Source organism: Micromys minutus (assembly GCF_963924665.1).
Source record: "Micromys minutus genome assembly, chromosome: 11".
In the NCBI taxonomy this organism is placed as follows: Eukaryota; Metazoa; Chordata; class Mammalia; order Rodentia; family Muridae; genus Micromys; species Micromys minutus.
In genome coordinates this window covers 13,279,824-13,301,650 of record NC_137980.1, presented here as the reverse complement: position 1 = coordinate 13,301,650, position 21,827 = coordinate 13,279,824, and the positions used below count along the sequence as shown (strand labels likewise).

Sequence of the window (21,827 nt, the reverse complement as noted above, 5' to 3'; positions counted from 1 at the left end):
TGATGTGACAAGTCACAAGGTCACAGCTCACATCTGTAGTCCTTTTCATATCAGGTCGGCTGATGTCCTCTGACCCTCCGCTGCTGACCACAACCTGGTGTATCTGGCTGGATCCAAGGATGTTTCAGATTTTGGAAATCTTCAGGCCAAGAATCACGTCTGCCAGTAACCTCGGGCTAAGTAGTTTTGTTCAGACAAGTGGAATACATAAATATCTTGGAAAGCACAGTAGATCCTTATTGGTCTTTTCGATGCTGAATTTTGTGCACTGGCTGTTACATTATCACGAAGATCATGTGCACTAGGATACCCTGAGCAATCAGCCAAGTTCAACTCCAGCATTTCCTCAGTGACCAGATTGAGTATCTGACTCTGACAAGCTGGGTATATTCTTTGTCTATTGAGCAACCATCAGAAACAAATTTACATGGCGAACACTTTGCCTTCTCTTTATCATACGCCAAGCAGTGTAAATAAATGAAAAAGTTCATAGCAGAAAACAGTCAGGTGTTTCATATGTATATGTGTGTATGTATTACTCCTCCGCTGTGGGGAGCTTTACTCCACTTTTAGCATTCTAACAACCCATGTATTATAATAGAACTGGACAACTCTTATGGCACCCATGTGGTGACATCTGAACCAAACTGGAATATTCTTTATGGCCAGTTGCTGGTTGTAGAAGGTAGGATACCAGGCATCTGGAACCAACCGGTTGGACAGTCATTGTAATATTTCACTAGCTATTATATGATTTCCTAATTTTTGGGGGGATTGTTATTAGATAGGGTCTTTCTGTGTAGCTCTGGTTGCTCAGATATTCACGATTGTGATGGTTTGAATATGTATGGCCCAGGACTGAAGGGGTCATGGAAAGAAGTTAAGGCTTGGCACCATAAAGACAGCTATGAGAGGCCTATTGATGAAGCCTAGTTGTAGCAGAAGACCCAGTGTATTTGAGAGACCAGTACTATGGGATGATCACCAAGAATAGTAACAGGAGTGGAGTCAGCCAGAGCCTACTAGAGTGCTAAGGTTTTTAATTTGAGTCATTTTCTCCTGCCAATATCTGACCCTTTGGAAGCAACAAGAAGCAATAGACAGACGTGGGTACTGCACAGAGTCTGTGTTTCTAACCCTAACCATCATCAATGTTCACCTTCATCACCATAGTGGGGGCCACGGTCACAGTTTCCTGACCCAACGTAAGCCAAGCAAGTTTCCTGTTCAGTGAATTTGCATTCCTCCTCTTTTCACTACCCTGGGGACAAACTGGAAACCAGTTGATCTTTCCCCTCTCTCTAGGCTAGTTTGCTTCATCTTGTTGCACACTGGGTGTGCAACGTGCACATGCACAACAGAGCACATGCAGTTGCAAAATAATGTTTTTTCTTTTTCTTTTCTTCTCCTCTTCCACACTCCTCTGTGTCTGTGGGTAGAATTCAGGGCTTCACACAGGCCAGTCAGGTATTTTACCTGTTAGGTACATTCCTAGCCCTGAAAATGACTTCTAGTGTAACCTGTATAACCCCATTTTCTTTCATTTTATATATCTCAAGAAACCAGAACAAAGACCAAAATCAAAACAAAACCAACCACACAAAAACCAGCCTGAAGTTTCCAATTCTAGGAGGTTCTGTGTGAAATATGTACATCTAGACAGGCGTGGAGGCACAAGCTTGTACTATTAGTATTTAGGGAGCTGAGGCAGAAGGATTGCCACGAGTTACTCTCTCTTTCTCTCCCTCATCTCTCCATCTGTCTCTGTCTGTCTGTCTTTCTCTTTCCTGGGTAAAAAAGGCATTCAAATATAACAGGTGAACAAAGACCTTCAAGGATTAGAAGTGGCAAGTGTTCCACACATGAGCTTTCCTCCCCTTGTTTTGTGATTGCCTCACTGTTTATTACAATGACTGCTGGTCTAGAGTCTTACTTGAATCTAGGGAGGATATGATTAGGAACCCATGCCCTCAGGAACTTTATCAAGGTGACCTGACTTCCATCCTGTTCTTTTGCTTTCTGTAGGTGAATGGTTTAGTTCTGCCTCTGGAATTGAGTGCCAGGCCCGATCTAATGTGGTAGAACCCGTGGTAATTATTCTAAAATTTTGGGTACAATAGTACGGTAAACTAATGATTCCTAATTTTGCATGGGAAAGTTTCTGGTAACTTTACTTTTTTTTTTTTTTTGTATGAAATAATAAAGCAGCCTTGAATACTCTTGAATTTTCTCTTTAGCCCAGGCTGGCCTTGAATTCTCTTGCCACCCTACAATTACTTCACTGGGTGCTGGGGTTAGCATGAGGTACCATGCCCTACAAATAACTTATACTTCAACACAAATGAACGAACACATCAAATAGAAGCAGATTAAGATGTTCCTGACTTTAATCCTAACACTCAGAGGTAGATGTAGGAGTATCTACAGTTCCAGGCTAGCCTAGGCTATACATTACCGTCGAATAAAAAATAAATTTAATTTAAAAATCAATTAAATTAGGTGCTACCAATTAATGAACAGTCGCTCAAAAGTTAGTTGAAGTTCACGTTTACAACACTGTCTTAAACCTATTTTTCATGTGGCAAAATGTAACTGTTTTTTGTTCTGACAAAAGAGTTCTTCAAATTCTAAGCCCCTTCCCCATCTTTTGCCAGTGGTCACCACAGATCTGTGTTCTGTCCATTTCAGAAACAGAATGTCATACACACACACACACACACACACACACACACACACACACACACACACACACACAACTTCTTATTTTGAAACAATATAGACTTTCAGGAAATTGCAAAAGCATTACCCAGAGTTCCAGGAATTTATTAGCTACTTAACATTGTAATCTTACACTACTTGCTCAAGACCAAAACCTCCCTCATCACACTTGAAAACTGGCAGCAGCGTTTTCATTTTGCCTGTTTACTTTCTTTTCTAAGCAATGTGCTCCTGTTTAAAGGACCAGACTCGCTTTCTCTGAGATAACCCAATCTGTCCCATGACCCCTATAACTCTTTTCCTCTGGCTATTTTCCTTGGCATTACTATTGTCCCTTGGTTTTATTTTACTGATTGGAATTTTCTGACTTTTGTGCTGAAAATGGTACAGTTATCAGCACCCGAATTGCAAACTTCTTGGCTCAGCCTCGTTTTAAATGGATGGCAGTGACCACTTCGTTTCCCTAGGAAGGCTCTCTAGGCACTTGGGGGTGCTCATGGCCCGCACCCTGGCTGACACTCTACTTGTCACAAGTCGCCCGTTTACAGCTAGGCGTCTAGGATGACTGTGTGTGCGAGGGGAGTGCAGGTACCCTGGCTCGGGGTCACCCCTGCCTGGCCAAGAGCACAGACAGGGTCAGGCTCTGGGAAAGGGATGGACGCGGGCTCACTGGTTGCAGGAAGGTCTCGCCGCGACGTCACCGGGCGGCCCCACCGCGCATGCTCACGGCGGCGTGGGCGGAGCTCCTCTGCTGGTCCGCTCCTGCCGGCCCCGCCCCGCGCCGCCCCGCCCCGCCCCGCGCCGCGGGTTCCAGGTCTGGGCGAGCGAGCGGGGTGAGTACACCTAACCACGCCAGCTAACCGCGCCTCCGCTGCCGCCCGCAGCCCTCGCCCGCCTCCCGAGACTCGAGAAGGGCGGCGGAGCCGTCAGCCCGGAACAAAAGGCCCGGGAGGTGGGCGCGGGCCGCCCGGGCGACCTTTCCACCTTGTGCTAGGAATGTGCTCACGTGACCTTGAAACAAAGGAAGTTAAGTGACTGGCAGGCTTTCGGATTTGCAGCCTACACAACCCCCTTCACCCCCAATAATCTATAAAGCCGGGACGTGGGGGTCGGAGATAAAGGGCTAGGTAACTGATTTATAGAAGCCATTCTTTCATCTGTAGTGATAATTATGAAAATCTTGGTAGTAAAGCCCAGGGTGGTTACATGTCTTTCAAAATCAAAATGGTGCCCCATTTTCTGCAGTTACATGTTTTTGTTTTCAATTTAAGGGGGGGGGGAACCCACGGCCAGAACGGTTGTGGGTTTGTTTTTGAGACAGGGTGTGTTACTAGGCAGCTCAGGCTGGCCTGGAAATGTAGGCAGCCCTGCCTCTCTCTCCCAAGTGCTGGGATTCCTAGTGTCCAGATAGCCTACCTTGAGCCTCTTGCCTCTGCCTCTCCTCAGAGACAATTAGACTACAGCCTCCATTCGAGGTTACAGGAGCCGTCATCTTTTCTGTGCTTGTATTCACGTTTTAGGTGCTCTTTGACAACTGGCTTGATCTTTCTGAGTGCAATAGTTCTTTCCCAAAAGTTTTCTTTGGGTCATGAAACTGTGACCGTGGCCCCCACTATGGTGATGAAGGCGAACGTTGATGATGGTTAGGGTTAGAAACACAGACTCTGTGCAGTACCCACGTCTGTCTATTGCTTCTTGTTGCTTCCAAAGGGTCAGATATTGGCAGGAGAAAAATGACACAGAACGAAAACCTTAGCAAAGCAAATAAAGAGCGAGAAGGGAGTTAAAAGTCTCACGGAGCAGTTCTAAAAGGTGTCATGCCCGAGTTTAATGGTCTATCCTTGTCATAGCTGGAGACAGAGCTACCTCCAGTTTGAAGCTAGCCTGCACTACGAACATTCAGATCCTGTCTCAACCAGGAAAAGCAGAAGATGGATATTTATATTTTAATGGAAGAAACTAATGTAAATAGTTCTAAGCTTTTGATTCATTTGAATGTGGAATATTTCAAGATTAGGGTAATATTAACAGATCTTACCATATATAATGGGGGGTATCTAAGACAATGCTTTAAAAAAATTGATATCTTCCCCTGTGTAGGTTTTCCAGATTAGGCTAGCCTTGTGCTCCTTGTGCAGCTAGGACTGACCTCAAGCTGATGCTGTCTCCTCTTCCTAAGTTCTGTGTATTAATCACAGTGCCCAGTTTATGTGACGCTGGAACTGAACTCAGGCCTTTGTGCAGGCTAGGCAGTCACTCTGCCAACTGTACCACCCAACCCCCACACTGCTTTATAATTTAGACAGGGTCTTCCTGAGTCCAGTCTAGTGTAGAACTCACCATCCTGTTGTCTCAGCCTCTAGGGCGCTAAGATTATAGACATCTACTACCATGCCTAGAACAAATTATATCTTGATAGCACATCTTATTCAATAAATGTCTCAGGAAAAAAAAAACAGTAAAGCTTACATAAGCAGATAGTTTTAGGCTGGGGCTGGTTCGAATGAGCTAGAGATTATTTGGTGATGGTACTTTGATAGCAGATATTTTTAGGGGCCCAACAGGCTATAAAGACAATTGGAAAATAGGGTAAGAGAAAATTGCCTGAAGGCAACCTTCCACACTGGGTACATCCAATACTCACTGGTCTGTGGTAGCCAAGGAGAGTGATTGCTAATAGTTCACCTGTGAAGTTAGGGTTAATTCAGATCATCGAGTAGTGTCTTTCCAAGAGGCGCTTTCATCCATCACTTTGTGCTCTGGAACCTACAGAGGTCTGCTACTGCTTACTGTTTTAAGTGGAATCTTGAGTGTGAGGGCTCTTTGTAACCTGCTTGCTCCCTGTTTCCCAGAGCGTGCTGTGGTCCTCAGTCCACTCTGAGTCATTTCAACGTATTCCCAAGTTCACGATTGCCCTGTCTACCTCTTATTCTGTGCTATGGGGTCCTTTTGATCCCTAGTCCCTGGACCAGTTGAAATCTAATTTCCTCTAGAGAATAGGCTGTGGGCCTTGGATGGTCTTGGTTGCCGTCACCTTTAACAGCCATAGCTGCTTTTCCTGTATTTCAACTTCCTCATCTGTAGAGAAAATTAGAGCAACATACCTCAAAAGATGCTAAGTGGATTTCAGTTACCATGGTTTTGTACATAGGAAAGGCTTAATGATGCTATCTTAATTATTACATCGGCCACCCATATTAATTCCCTAAATAGTGATTGTATAGTTTATCATTGTTTTTATTATATTTTACTAGCGTTCTTTTCAGCTTGGAAGTTTTCATATCAAGTTGACTACCAACTGTGGAAATTGAAGCCATGATTTATACTTACTGATACTTTCTCTTTTAAAAGTCTCAAGCCTCTCAGATTGATATTGAGGGCTCGGTATCTTTTCTCCCTCTCTTGTTATCTGGTTTCTTTTATATTAGCCCTTTTATCTGTGTTGCTTATCATTTTAAATTTGAGTCCTGTCTATCCCAAAAGTATTGGAGCTGATTTATAACCCACAAATGATATAGTAGCAAAGGTAGATTGTGGTCATGAAGACCGAAGCTTGAGTAAAAAGACATTAGATGAGTCACACAGAAATACATCCTGTATGGAGTTGCACATTTTTTCTCTACTTCTATACAGTCACTGAGGCAGACAGAGGTCTCTATACAGATGAAGGTCTGAGCTTCATGATGGTCAAAGGAAAGAAGGAAACACACCACAAAATGTGCAGAAACACAGCTTCCCATATTAAAAGAACTGGGAAACGATGCCTAAGGGGTCATTTCTGTGAGCTCACACAGCAGCAAACCAAACTGTCGTGTTCAAGGAAAATAAAACTTAAGCTCTCTCTAGCAGCCGACCTGGAATAATCCACATAAGCCTATTGCTTCTCTCAAAGTCTTTCGAGATCTCCTTGCCTTGGGTACACCCCCAGCCCTCTACTAGCGTCACATTTAAGAAAATGTCTATTGTATGTATACATGTGTTTTTGTGGGTTGCTGCCACGTGTGGACATGTACAACGGAGGTTACAGACCTGTGGGCTGAAGTATGTGAACATGGGGAGCTGATCTCTGGTCCTCTTCACTGCCGAGCTGCCTTTCCAGCTCCTCTATTGGTGATATAAAGAGAGCTCTACATTGTAGGATGCTTTATGAGGCCTGGTCCTTTAGCATAAATGACAATGGCAAACTATGACCGTCCTTTTTGATGACCTAGTATGATTCTGCTTACTTCATAGATCTTACACAGTAGTCCCTAAACATGAGCTGGTAGGTTCTGCTTAATCTATACTCTTTGTATGTATGTGTGTGTGTATGTATGTGTGTGTGTATGTATGTGTGTGTGTTTTTGTATATACCTTGTACTTCTAATACTGTCTTTGTAAGAACCCTGCCCATGTTTGGGATGACTTTGTTTCCACCTGGTGGGTCATTTTCAAATATCAGATTTGAGTTCTTGAAGAATTAAATTCATGTTTTCAAAGTGTTCTGTTTTGGAGTCTGCCATGATTTTCTTAGGGAGATTTTGGTTTTTTATTTTTTTTCCCCATAAGGACTCACAGAGTCAGTTCTTATAAAAGAAAATGTGGAAATAGGAAGGTGATTAATGTCTGGACAGAGTTTGCAAAAAGAAAAAATGAAGTTTCTGGTCTTTTATTTTTGAATTCCCTTCTTTTCCATCCTCTCTTTTCTGATTCTCAGGATGGGTCTTGTGACACAGGCTGGCCTGATACTTGTCATGTAGCCCAGGCTAGCCGTCATCTGCCTATTTTCCTCCCCCTTCATCTGCTCCTTGGCAGGGATCCTAGGTATCAGCTACTATACTTGGGCCGGCTGTGCATATTAAAGTGGCTAGAGAGAACTTGGAGGTTAAACCAGTGTGAGGATGGCGACTTCGTGGGTTCCCATGAATGAGAGTTCCTCCTGGGACCTTCTGCTGCAGAGGTCTAATCCGTGGTTTCTCCCTCCAGTCCAGGGACATGTTGTTTCCTGTTTAAACTTTGGTGGTGTGTATTGTGAGAAGGAAGGGACTGACCTGCCAGGCAGCTGCAAGCCCGGGCTGCTCCCTCCTCCCTTCTGATGGCTCTCCAAGCTGCTTATTGGGCTGCCACACCCAGGCTGCCATCAACCCAGGCTTTCAGCCATCAAGCCTATCACACGATCTGCTTTTGGTTTTCTAGCTCGATCGCTTTGTAATCATTGCCATAGTAATCGTTAGAAATATCTACTCGGGGGTGTACAGAATCATGTAGTTATTATTATTATTTTTTTGTCCAGGCATTTGATTTCACATGAAATGCCCATTTTTGAACTTTGTCTGTCAGGGGACCCCTCGAGGTACGTGAATAACCAGCTCACACGAGTTCCAGCCAGGTTGTTGTAAAGGTTAGTTTCCCTCTCATAGCGAGAATGGTCTCCCTTGTCCCCTCCCCCCATCCTTCCTTCCCCTCTGTCAACTAACACTCAGTCTCCTGTTTTACTGACTGACCTTGAGCTCATAGGTTCAAGTGCGGCTCCCGCTTCAGCTTAGTTGTGAGACCCTAGCCACAGGCTTGCGCTACCATGCCTGGTTTGAAATGGCATGTCTTAAAAGGACATAATCTGTATTTAGAGTGCGAATAGTGTGGTCTGAAGTTACCATTTCAAGTTAGCAGAAAACATGATCGATGGTCACCCGTTACCTCGCACATGTCACTACATTCTCTCTCCTCCACTTCAGCCCCTGCCGGGCCTTTTGTGGGTCTCTTTCTGCCGCAAATCGTCTTCTCTCAGTTTAACTTTAGTTCCATCACCTTTATCTTCCAGCACTTGCTACTTCTCATGTCAGTGACGTAGCTTCTTCCCCGAAAGGACGGACAGAGATGAGGGTGCTTCCTTTCATTGGTGAAAAAGGGTATTTAATGTTTAGGTGCATTGATAGCACATTCTGTTATATATGTGTCTATATTTATTTACAGGTAGCCTTAAATCCAGGGGGAAGTTATTTATTTTATATAAATAATGATTCAATACACACTGTCTTATAGATTTATCGAAAGAAATATTTTTTGCAAAAAAAAAAAAAAAGTCACCAACAAAGCTAAAAACTCACACCTACATAGATTTAGTCCCAAACACATTGGATTAAAGATCCCATAGAAATATGGGTGTGGTAGTGAGGAAACTTTCTAGTTAGGTGGGGTCACCTGCATAGTGGTCGTCTGTGCTATTACAGTTCTCTGAGCTGCAAGGAAGCTTCTTCGCTCTCTTCTGAGGGCTAACCCTGAGATCGGAAAGGTCTGAAAACCGTGGTTCTGTTCTCTCAATCTCTGAATTCTGTGAATTTGGCTTGAGGTTAAAAGAAAAAGAAGGAAGGAAAGAAAACAGAGCCCAGCAACTAAACAACAGGCCTGTTCAGCCATATCGAGACTCAGGCCAAGCAGATGTAATCAGCTCCTTATACATCATGACACAAGGAGCCAGGACTCACTTGCAGCTTTACTTAGAGTTAGAAATGACAGGCCTGTTGGTTAAGATGAGAGGAGAACTGAGACTTTCTGTTATTTTCTTTTAGGAGACAGGGTCCTAGTCTGTAGTTGAGGCTCACCTTCAACTTGAAGCCAGTCTTCCTGCCTTAGAAGAAGGTCTGCAAGTGTTGGGATTAAAGGTGTGGGTTACAGCTACTCTCTGAAATCTATCTTTCTGCTGACATTTCGGTCATTCTGGTGTTACCACTAAAGTCTAAATTCACTTTTTTTAACCTGATTTTTTTTTTTTGAGAAAGGGTTTTCTGTAGCCAAGCTGCTTTCCTGTCTGCCATATTGCTGAGGGCACCTAGCCTTAACTATTGATCCTCCTGCCTCTACCTCCCTAATGCTGGAGTTAGAGGTAAGTACCTACACATCCAGCAAGTCTGGCTGGGCATGGTGCCTCACATTGGTAACCTCAGCATTGTAGAAACTGAAGCAGGGGGATTCCCTCAAGTGTACGGTTAGCCTGGTCTTCCTATTAGTCCAGGCCTGTATACGCTACAGAGTAAGGGTCTCTTGCTCTTATCTTGTCTAGAAACACAGTTCACACACACTAGGTTTTTGAGGCAAATGGGATGATTGGTGTTGCTGCTGGCAAGGGAGCCACATTTGTAATTATTTCATTTCAAGGATCTCCTGTAGGAACTGCGAAGACTATGATTTCTGCTACTTCTAGTCAGAGGAACTGGGAGAATCCAGGCTTGAAAGTGTGACTGGATATGTTGGTTGCATTATGTTTTTATTTTTAATAAGTTGAGATATGCTGATCTGATCACAGAAATGGTTATTCACTGGTATTTCATTATGCTACATTGTGAGGATTGGAGTGAAATTAATAACCTTTTAGTATGGTGTACTTTCAGATTTGCTAATCAAGCTGTGTTTGCATTATAGTATAGAACATCCTTCAGCAAAGCTCCGTCCTTAGATAATTTTAAAAGTATACACCCCAATGTTAATTAGTGTCTTAGTGTTCAGTCATCTTGCTAGTAGCATGTTGATGTTAATAAGATAACACATGGCTATTGAATGACATTTTATATTTCAACTAGCATTCTTAATAGTTTAGTAAATCTCAAGTACCTGGAGGGCTTAGGGGATGGAGTGTTTTTCTTTTCTTTTCTTTTTATCTTGTGTTTTGTTACAAAAGTTGGCTTGGGATTTCAAAACTCTGAAGTAGATAATCCATTTTGATGCGTTTTCTATTTTTTAAATTTATTTTTATTTATTTTTTTGAGTGTGGGTTACACTGTGTAGCCCTGGCACGCACTGTGTAGACTTCGCTGACCTCGGACTGACAGAGATAAGCCTGCCTCTGTCTCCCCAGTGCTGGGATTAAAATGTCTACCTCCCGGCATGACAAGTATATATTCTTGATGAATTGAATTCTGTTTGTGGTGATTTGTTATCTCTTGGTGTGTGTCAGGATCATCCATCTTTAGCACAGGCCCATTTCACTCCTTGTTCCCCATCTTTTCTTTAAGTGTTGGGAGAGACTTTTGCCGTATGTAGGATTAAGGTGCGGGATCATTATCTCCAGCCTGGAGTCTTGCTCCCTTCGGAGGCGGACTTAACTCAGAATGCTTGCTCGACTGGTCATTTGTGACCCACAAGCTCTTTATTCAGACTCATGCTAAGCTGACCCTGCCTCCTGGGATCGCTACTGAAACACTGCCACCCGAAGGCAGAAGTGTGGAATCATGCCCAGCTCTTTCCTTTCTTGTGTTCGAATCCTTCTCAACTCTTTGTTCTATCCCAGTCTTCATTGCGCACAACATCTCATCCAGTCAAGACAGGACCACTGTCTCCGCTTACACCCAAACTACGAACTCTGCCAGAGCTTTACCCAATGCGCTGCAGCCCTCAGCGCAGGCCTGCTTCCTCTCACACCTCCTCACGAACTCAGGAGTTCTGTAGATGGGCGTGGTCGGGAGTTCTGTAGATGGGCGTGGTCGGGAGTTCTGTAGATGGGCGTGGTGGTCCATGTAGGCAGTCCCAGCATTCAGGAGTTTGAAGCCAGCCTGGGCTATATATATAGTAAATACCAAGATAGCCAGGGATATACTTCAAGACCTTGTCTCAAACCAAACCAAACCAACCAACCAACACCCCCCAAACCCTTTGCATGCTTTATTCCCATTCCCTTTTGGCTTGGCCTACTCTACTTTTTGCTTTTGGATGTCTCCTCCATTAAGGTCACACTGCATTTTGTCAACATGTACCCATAATTCTCTGTGTAGTGTAGGTATGGTATGTACACCCAGGAATGTCTGACCTTAGCACCATGGAAGTGCTCCACAGCTTCATTTTCCTCAGCCCCTTGCCTGCTTCCTTGCCTTCTGGGCTGATATGCACTCATCTCAGGAGCTCACCCTCACAGGAAAGACAGTTCTGAAATGTCCAGCTTGTTGGAGCTTTATCGACCACATTCTGTACTCTCAAGGAAAGGTGTTTTGAGATCCAAAGAGATAACTGTTCCTACGGCTGTAAACAGCGGAGCTCCAGGCTGGGCTCGGGAGCTGATGCATTGTGGAGCAGTTTTCATATCTAAATTTCATGATAGTACCATGGTCATAATAAGGGCCTCCACTGAGTGGTTTTAAAACAGAGCTGACATTTAAAACAACCCTGGAGTCTTTGAGTAGAAGGCCTCTTTCCCCTTCATTCCACCAAGCTCTGGCCCCACTTCTATGACACTGACTTTATTACTTCATTGCCTTGTCAGCATTATATGAAATTTCCTGGGTCTCTGAGGATTCTGTAACCCAGTTTGTAAGCCATAGCACCTACTCTCTCTGTCCAGCGCCATTAGGTGCCCATAATGTCATCTGGGGAGTGAATCCAAGTGTCTCAGTGTTTGGAACTTCCTGAACACCAGTCATATTTGCCCACAGTCAGCTGGGTCTACCGATCCCTTGTTCACACCGAGACATTAAATATGACTCATACACTTTCCCCCATTCACCGAACTCTCAAACCTGTCTGCCGTCCTGAACTCTTTGACGTCTCTACATCTTTACCGCCTTCCCCATCTACTCTTGGTCTTCCTTCCTTTCCTGCCTAACTCGGACCTCTGACCTGCGGCCACCAGCATTTCTCCTGTCTTATCCTCTGCCACCGAACACCTCTGCCGGCCTGCAACTTTTCGTCACAAATCCTCTCTCTGCTCTTCCCATTCTCCTGGAGCTGGGTGCTCCGAAGCAAGTCACAGACCACAGGGACGCACTGCAAACCCAGGGTGTCCAGCCGTCCTGGGTGTCACTCATCTGCTTATCATAAGTGCTGTCGTGTGTCCCTTAGGAGATTCCAACCTTGGTCCTTTCTCAGGAGCCCTCCCTTACCCTTGCCCTCACCTCTTATGCATCTGAGTATCTTGTGACCTCCTCTTCCCTAAACCAGAGATTTCCTAAATTCTGTAATTTTCCTTAAATGCCTCCTTTAGCCTCAAGGTCTACAGAGTGGGTGTTGGACCGTCAGTGAGTGGTGCTTGCATGTATGTCTGGTTTGAAGGCGTCAGTGTATTGTTTCCCTGATGCATTCTCTATGTGGGTGGGGTCTCTTGAACCAGACCTCTATCTCAGTTTCCCCTGAGGCCTATGGGCCTTCTTAATTATGGATTCACCACTTTGAAGTCATGACCTGCAGACTTTAATCACTTTTAGTTTTCTCTTTAGTCCAACATGGCTTGGCTATAGTTCATTATTGTGCCTGCCACATATACAGTGACAGTGACTGCTTCAGAAGTTCCTAGATGGTTTTCTTTTCCCAACGAGTCATTCTTGTCATTGGTAGATACTGCTTTTACTGTTCTTCGTCAAAAGCAGTGTCCTTAGCTTTGCGACTCAGACTTTACTAGACTCTCTGTTTCCTTAATCTTCAGATTGTTGTTGGTTCTTCTTCCTCTGTAGACACCTTAAATGTTGGTGCTCTGAAGGTCTATTTCACCCTTGCTCCTGTTCCTGTGTACAGAAGTACTTCATGTTTTGATAGGACCTTAGAAACGCTTGCAGGAAATTATGAATAATTCCCAGGTGAACTATGGATAGCTGCATACACATAAAATTTAGTGTGTGCAGTTTCATGTGCACCTTAGAGGGCAGAGGCAAGAGGATCAGATTGTTGCAAGTTTGAGTCTAGCTTGAACTGTGTAGTGAGTTTCAGGCTAACCAGGCTTACATAGTAAAACTCTATTTCAAAAACAAACAACCAGAAAACCCAGAGTGTATTTCCCTACTAAGAATACTAGGCATGGTAGTATGTGACTTTAATCACAGGACTTGAGAAGCAGGGGCAGGATAACCATGAGCTTCAGGCCAGCCTGGTCTATATAGTGAGTTTCAGCCCAGCCTGGGCTATATGTAGAAAGAACATTTTATGAAAAAAAAAATACAAAGTGTATGCTACAAAAACTTAATTATAATGTAAAATGTCAACATTTATTCTTAAAATTTGAAAATATGGCTGAAGCAGTCATTTTCTTTGAGTGTGGGTACTTGATGGAAATCTGTGGCTTATGCCTTCCATCTTGTTTGTAAAGGTAGTGTCACAGAGCTTACACCTCTCTGGCTTACACCTCTCTCTGACTCAGAGGAAGACCTTGACCTTCTGGTTCTCAGGAATTACAGCCACACTGCCACACTCAGTTCATAGTTTGTTCTTGATTAAACTGAACCTCCAAATTTCTAGTTTTGACTAAGCTTTCCATCCATTTATGTAGCTGGTTGAATCCAGAGTCATGGGTCTGTATGTTTCCCCTCCATGCTAGTGACTTCAGGTACACTGTCCTCACCTTCCTGGGGAGCAGCGAGCTTTTCTTCTAGGGGTACACAATTATCTGACCCTTACAAGATAACACAGTCACGGAAATTACACCTGTCTTCTAGTATTTGGTTGGCTGGTTTAATTAAACTCCGTATTTATGATACGCCGGTATGGTTTGCGAGCATACCCTCATCTCTCAGGAGCAGAATGCTTTATGGTTGTCATGCTGCAGGGTCCGTGTGCTGCAGCAGCGCTGTGTGAGCTAGTGGAATCAGAGTGTGGAGGCTGAAGGCTGGGAAGGCACTGTCCACTGACTGTTCTTGTTCACCTCTCTCAGAGTGTGAGTTCTTACAGGGCAAAGTGTCTGCTTTCTTCATGTCTGACTTTTCTCTATGCACAGTGCCTATTTAATACACATAATATATGCTCAGCTAAACTTGAATAGTCTACATAGTGGGTTGGGACACAGCTTGTCTAATTGACAGGTCATAGCTGTGAATCCTTTTTTCTTTTTGGTATCTGTGAGCTGATTCCTTTTGAGTTTTCATCTAAGGAATGGAGACAACACACCTTTGGGTCGTGAGAGGATGGCATGGAACTGTGCAGTGTCTCGAGCTACAGTTGTTGATACTAAACAGCGGGTTTGGATGCTCACAGCCAATGAGATAGAGCATTTGTCGCATCTAACCTCTTTTCATTGAGAGGCCTCAACTACATGATCTGGCGTTTGTCTTACATGCTAAAGTATTTCTGGAAATAATATTTTATGTTTGGATCAGCTTTCTACAACAACAATATGAGTGTTTCTTGGTATGTCACATTTGTGGGTTTGATCTAGTAGTAATTAATTAACTTTATACTTTGGAAAGCAATTTCAAGCTTTGCAACGGCATTTGTTGGAGAGTTGACCCTTCTCATAAGGTGTGAAGGGCACGAATCACTGTAATGTGGCAGTGTACGTGCTGAGGTAGGGAGCTGAGACATTTCGAGTAGCATATTTGAAAGCCCTATCTTAGAATTTGATAAAATTAATAGTGAGGATTATACTACATTCAACATCACCTTTATCACCATAAAAACAAACAAACAGCCCGGGGCGTTTGGCCAGATGATGTGTTAATTTGAAGGGTGCGTGTTTGGCATGTATGAGGCAGTGTGTGTCAGTGCCCAGCCGTTCAAAAAGAAACCAGACAAGAGTCCTCAAACAACGGAAAAACCAGTCAGAAAACTCCATAGATGACTACTCTTGTTTCCAGTACAGGCTTTTAGTTTTAATGTTGCCTGAATCCGAATGAGGACAGGGCGGGACTATGGGGAGAGAGCACTCCTTCACAGATGACCCTGGGGATAGGTTCCGGTGTCTTGCCCAGCGCTGGGTAGCTTAAGCTGGTGCTAATGCTGTGCGTTTATTTATCTGTTTTATTTCAGTGCTCATCTGTCATGGAGGACGAGTTCTTTGGAGAAAAAAGCTTCCAGCATGCTTGTGCAGAGTTCATCAGGCATTCCCAAGAGATAGGTGATGGCTGGGAGTGGAGAACAGCCAAGGTGAGAACAGAAGTCACATCCCTTTGTTTCTGTGTCTCTATGGGTTCTTTATTCACAGCGGAGCCAGCCTGCGACTTTCTCTGTAACCCAGGCTGCCCTCAAACTCACAGCAGTCATTTATTTTTGTTGTGTGAAAAATATTGATAATTGATAGTAAGGAATAAAAATGGGGCTGATTTAACAAAAGGCTTGTGTTTTAAAGCATTCTTTAAAACAGATGTTCATTTTATTATTCCATCGCTATATAATCATAACTATTTGGCTAATAAAGTATAATCTAGAGAAGTCCTTAGGTGACCTTCCAGAATTAATAGATAAGATCCCTTACAATATTAATTATTGCTATGTAAACAAATGCTTCTCCCGAGCCTCCAACTGTTGTTTACATTATAAATGATCTCTCTTTGTCTCAGTTTTGAGCTGGGCTCTGACCTTGAACTTTATATCTTATCAAAGATGACATTGAGCACCCTCTCTCCTGCCTCTACCTCTCAAGTCCCGGAATTACAGGATGGAGCCACCACACCTGGCTATACTAGATTTTTCTTAGGATACTATTTTTGTCTAGAGCACTGTTTCTCAACCTGTGAGTTGATACCCCTCTGGAGGTCACGCATTATTTACATTGTAATTCACAATAGTACCAAAATTACAGTTATGAAGTAGCAACAGAATCATTTTGTGGTTGGGGGTCAGCACAACATGAGGAACTCTCTTAAGTGTACCAGAGTTAGGAATGCTGAGAGCCATGTTGTAGAGTAATGGTGCTGGTAATTCTGAAGTTACATCAAAGCCCAACACTCACATAGTCTCAAGGATTAAGGACTATGTTATTTGGGAACTTCTTAATAACATAAAGATCGTACAGACTGTTTTGTCTTTTGACTCTATTCTAAAATAATGTAAAAGCCTTATATACTCTTATGCTGGTAGTGTTCTCTGTTAAAAGCTTTCTGAGAGTTGCCTGAAGTCTTTTTTAGAGAACATGTTTTCCCAGTCTGACATTTTAGTTGGTTCATGACTGGCTCAGGCTCTTGCTTCTCTGTTTCCTGGTTCAGCTTCCTGTGTGCATCTGAGAAGCTTGAGTGTTTTGACCTGGTACCCATGATTTAGAACTGAGCTGGGACATGCAGGTCCTGCCCTGGCTCAGAATGTCATGGGCTAAAGCCATGGGTTCTTCGGGGTCATTTCCATGGGCCTAGTTCTGACTGGCTCCTGGGTGCTTGTGGGTGTTCTCAGATCTACTCTTTCGCTAGTGACTTGGTCGTGTATTACTCTGAGACAGGGTCTTGCTTGGTGGTGCAACCTGCTTCCCCTGAACTGGGGTTACAGGCACGAGTCACAGCTATAACCAGAGACCTTTAGCCCTGAGGGGCCTTTCCTGGTGCCCTGTGTGGACAGTTCCTGTTATTTGTACCTTTTATTAATTTTATTTTTGGGCAGTTTCTAGGTTGTTTTTTACTATTACGTTTGAATTTTCATTCATATTATCTTTTCTGTGAGTTATATTAAGGAATCACTATTCTTGCATGTTGCGCGTACACTAGCAACTGTGCTATGTTCTTACTGCATTCCTTGTGATGTTCTTGTATTGTTTCACAGTTGAGTGGAAGCATGTTAAGTAATAACCCTAACAGCTCTCTGTCTTTAGCTTGATTTAATGTCCTTTGTTCTGATATTCAATGAGTTTAAGTCCCTCCCTCCCGCCCTCCCTTTCTGCCTCCCTTGGTGTTAGTAACTGAAGCTCATGTATAGATTTCTGACACATTCTCTTTTATAAAGGTATACTTTTTATTTGGCAACAATATACTTTAGAACTGTAACACATGGTAAGAAAAAGCAGTGTTCCTGGTGTTCTCAGATGCCCTGTGTGCTACTTTTTGAGAATCAGGACAATAAATCGGTGTTCCTGGAAATGCTCAGAAATTTCATAATTATGATTATTCTTAAAATACATTTCTAACCATTTTTATACTCTGTAATTTGGATAGCCACAATTTGTGTTTAAAGACTAAAATATACTAAATTCCACGGTGCTTTCAAAGAACTAGAACTTTTAAGAATATTCCAGTCATGAAAAACATAATTTAAGATCCAGGTCTCTCAGTAAGATGAGCCCCTCAAGGCCACTTTTGGCTTCCCTCCAGGAAACCATGTGGGAAGTTTCTCTTTGTCCTTTGCCCTTTTTATTTTCTTGTGTTTTTGAGACAGAGACTTATGTAGCCCTGGTTGACTTTCAGTTCATCATGTAACTGAGGCTTGAACTTCTGATCAATTAGATTCTGCCTCCCAAGTGCTGGGGTCACAGACAGGTTCCACAGTATCTATCTCTGCCAACCTCTATGTCAGCAGACAGCAAGGTGACACACTGCTAACCTCTCAGAGATCTAATAGAGTAGGGTTGGGTGTGTATGCCATTGGGTGTGAAATGAGGTAGTACTAGGGTTTAGGGGAGCCTTCAGGACAGATGCTCTTCACTGTGATTGTAAACTACGGTTTTGAAGAATCCATTTTTAAGATTTGATTTTGTTCAGTCTCTGAAACAGCATAGATAAGTCTAATTTCACGTTCAGTGTCCTTATGTCTGCTGAGTTAGGAAAGGTCCCTACCCTTTAGAGTGAGAGTTATACTATATATTTATATATATATTTAATGGCCCTTTCCCATAGCGAGATAAGCCCTTAGATATCAAAACAAAACACCAACACCAGAGAAAATCCAGATAGCCTGAAGACAGTGACTGTAAATGCAGATGTCTGTGGAGACCTGGGTGATAATGGACGTGGGCCAAACCTTCAGGGACTAAGTAAGCAATGTGGAAAACGTGGTCAATGCTGAGGGAACGTCTAGGTCATCTGGACATTGAGAAAAGAGCAGACTTAGATGTTTCCAAGTTAAGTGTTAGTAACTGGTTAAAAATCATGATCTGAAATGCTGTGAAGATCAAACCAGACCTTAGTGAGGTGTCCCGGGCCTCTGTGGGCGAGTAGCACAGGGGTTCTGGGATCCGGTGTCTGTCTGTATAACTTGACTGGTTTCTCAGCCCTGTCTCAGTGATGTGGCTGATCTGAGGGGTGAAAGGGACTCTGTGCTGCCTCCACATGGGCTCAGGACTGCTTAGCTTATCACGTGACACAGTCTAATCGCCTCTGGGCTCCCCTATGATTTATTTGTCCTATTTAAGCATACTTAACCCTTTACAAAGTGTCTTTGGTTAGGTCCTGTTTCCTGCACGACTTTCTCCTTGTAGTCCGTGGGAACTCCATTTTATCACAGAATGACGCAGAAGCTGCTTAACACTGTGGCTTCCCCCACAAATGTCACTGTCTACTCCACAACTCCCTTCCTTCAGTTCTCTCTAAATGCCCAGAAGCAGAGAGAAGGCCATTCTGAAAAATAGTAAGTTTTTGTCAGTGCTAGAAAACAGAGTATCATGAAAGGATTCTAGATCTCAGTGAATTTCAGGGTTAGTGAGAGAGAGATCCTGTCTCAAAAGAAGGGGTGTGAGGCAGTTGGAGAGCAATAGAGTAATACGTTCTGTATGGACAGACAGCATTCGTGTGCTTGCAAATACGGTCACAAAGGAGCAGAGTATTGGGGACTTGCTGTGTTGCATGTTTTGAATTGTGCACTCAGATTCAATTATAGATTCATTTCTCTCTGACTTTTTTTTTTTACCCCCTAAAATTTTTTATTGAATAGTCTCTGCATTTACATTTCAGATGTTATCCCTTTCCCACAATTCCATGCCCCTTTCAAAACCCATTGCCTACATGAAGGTGCTTCCTCTCCCAAGTACCCTCTCCTACCTCTGCACCTTGGCATTCCCCTACACTGGGAAAAGAAGCCTTCACTGGACCAAAGGCCTCTCTGCCCATTGACGTCAGACAATGTTATCATCTGCTGCATATGCACCTGGGCCATGGGTCTTTCCATGTGAACTCATTGGTTGGTGTTTTAGTCCCTGGGAGCTGTGGAGGGTTTGGTTAGTTGATAATTTTGTTCTTCCCATGGGGTTGCAAACCCTTTCAGCTCCTTCAGTCCTTTCTCTAGCTCCTCCATTGGGGTCCTTGTGTTCAATCTGATGGTTACCTGCAAACATTCTCTCTGACTTTTAAATGGTTTCGAAGTAATAATATTAAGCTAGCGAACTCTTCAGCCTCTTTCCACTTAGTTTTTGACTATTGGTTTAGCTTCAACTTCACAATAATGTTTTTAATGTTCACCCTAACTTTAGCCTTTGCTGCTTTCAGAGTTAGGTCCTTTTATGTTTTAAGAAAAAAAAAAAACGATAGAAGCCACTGTATGAGCCATTGCTGTTCTCCTTATACCTCATGGTTAATGATGTTTATTATGGTGAGTCATAAAACACGTCTACAGGCATCTTCACTCGGGGTCACTGTGTTATTGTAGTCCATAAAGCCCAATATTGAATAAGAAGGTCTCTAGCATGCTCTGGACAGAGGTGCCATGAATCTCAGCTCTATTTTTGTCCATTCGTGAAACTTAACTATGTGTTTAGGAATTTAATATCACAGAAGGCTGGAGATGTAGCTCAGGGAAATCATATCTGCTTACCACGAATAAAGCCTCTACTGTAAAAAAACAAAAACAAAACAACAAAAGAACAAAAACAAAATCTAAAAGCTCATTTCAGCTTTTCTAGAGTTTTCCATTTGTTAATTGTGTTTGTTATATATGTGTGTCTATTCACACATGTTATATTTGTGTGTTTGTGTGTGCGTGTATGTGAATGCGTGCGCACGTGTGAGTGTGTTTGTATAGGTCAGAGGTTGATGTTTAGTGTGCTTCTTATCAGAACTTTTGGAATCCAGTCTCTCCTTAGTCATGGAGTTGAATAAATTTGTTGATTTTATTGTTGGTGGTGAGGTGTTGGGCTGGTGTTTCCTGGGTTTGGCCCATTCTTGTTGTAATAAAGGCTCACACAGATCCCAGAACAGCACAAAACTTTGATGTAAAGCAGCGTGGTCACATAGCTAAGAGAGCAATATGAGTGAAGGTCCTCAAGTTCTAGGCATTGCTTGGAGCTTCCTCCCATGGCACTCCACAGGAGTGTGGTTGCTGAGGGACAGTTTGGGTGGTTCTCCATTTTGATGGTAAACCTTTGCTTCCTGAGTATGTGTCTTCCCATAATGCACTGAAGTTTAATCATATGCATGCACATGAGATGGTAAAGGAAAGAGTGTCGCTAAAAGTTTAGTGAGGGGGTACAGTCTTCGTCACTGAGTATGCCCCCAGCTCCATTCCAGGCCAGTTCAGTCCCTGATATCTCTACTCAGGTCTGTCTGAGTTACGACTGACTAGAAACTGTGTGTGACTGATGGGTCTTGTGAGGAACAGAAACTCTTGCATCCTTTGAAGTGGGGTATGCTTGCAGCTCAGTGCAGATGGGGGTGTTGGGTTGCTAACATACCGTTGGATAGATACGTGTTTGGAGTTGTGTGTGTGTGTGTGCACAGTACATACAGAGAATCCTCACCACCAAGATCACCGTTAGGAGTGTGTGCGAAGCCTAAGCCCAGTGAGTTAGAGTCGCTCACTTGTTCATTGCCTGTGTTGCCTGCTTCAGTTTGGCTGCACTGCTTGGCTAGCAAGCCCCAGAGAGCTTCCTGTTGCTGCCTCCCCAGTGATAGGATTATGGGCATAAACTGCTGCTCCCACGTTTTTATATGAGTTTTGGGGACCTGAACTTTTTTTTGTTAATTAATATCCATTAATCTTTTTTTTCACAGCATATTGCTAAAGTAACTTCTCACACATTTGAAAGTTTCTTTCTCTCACCATAGTGTGGAAACAGGACTTTCAGACATTGCAAACAAATTCTGCCACTTTCTAGAGATTAGACTTCATATAGTTAACATTAGCTAGTTTTTCTGTTATTCTTTATTGTGTTTTTCAGGCCAAATTTCATATAACCCAGGATGGCCTTAAACTTGCTTTGTAACTGAGGATGGCCTTGAACTCCTGGCCCTCTGTCTCTGAATCCAAAGTTCTGGGGTTACAGCATATGCTACCATGTCTGGCTTTGTATGTTATTCCTAAGAAGAATTTGAGAACTTTCCCTCTGCTTGATTGTTAAACTTGCTTGATTGTATTTCTAAAGACACCTAACAATGCACTAGAAATATTTTTATTATTTCCAGTATAACTTAGGAACTAGTTATTATAAAGGTTATTCCTTAATTTATATAGAGTAAAAAAATATCTGGATGTGGTGTCATATCAGGATTTGGGAGGTTAAGGAAGATAAGTTGCTTTGAGTTCAAGGTTAGCCTGGG

The 21,827-nt window shown here is 43.1% G+C and overlaps 1 protein-coding gene across 1 annotated transcript in view; it reads left to right on the top strand.

Moving 5' to 3' along the window:
* The first annotated feature begins 3,514 nt into the window (after positions 1-3,514).
* Positions 3,515-21,827, top strand: part of ATG10 (autophagy related 10) — a 251,348-nt gene continuing 233,035 nt past the window's right edge. The window contains exons 1-2 of the mRNA XM_080925753.1: positions 3,515-3,551; positions 15,412-15,528. Coding sequence (XP_080781879.1) covers positions 15,424-15,528 — 105 coding nt within the window. The 5' untranslated portion in view covers positions 3,515-3,551; positions 15,412-15,423. The remainder of the gene's footprint in view (positions 3,552-15,411; positions 15,529-21,827) is intronic.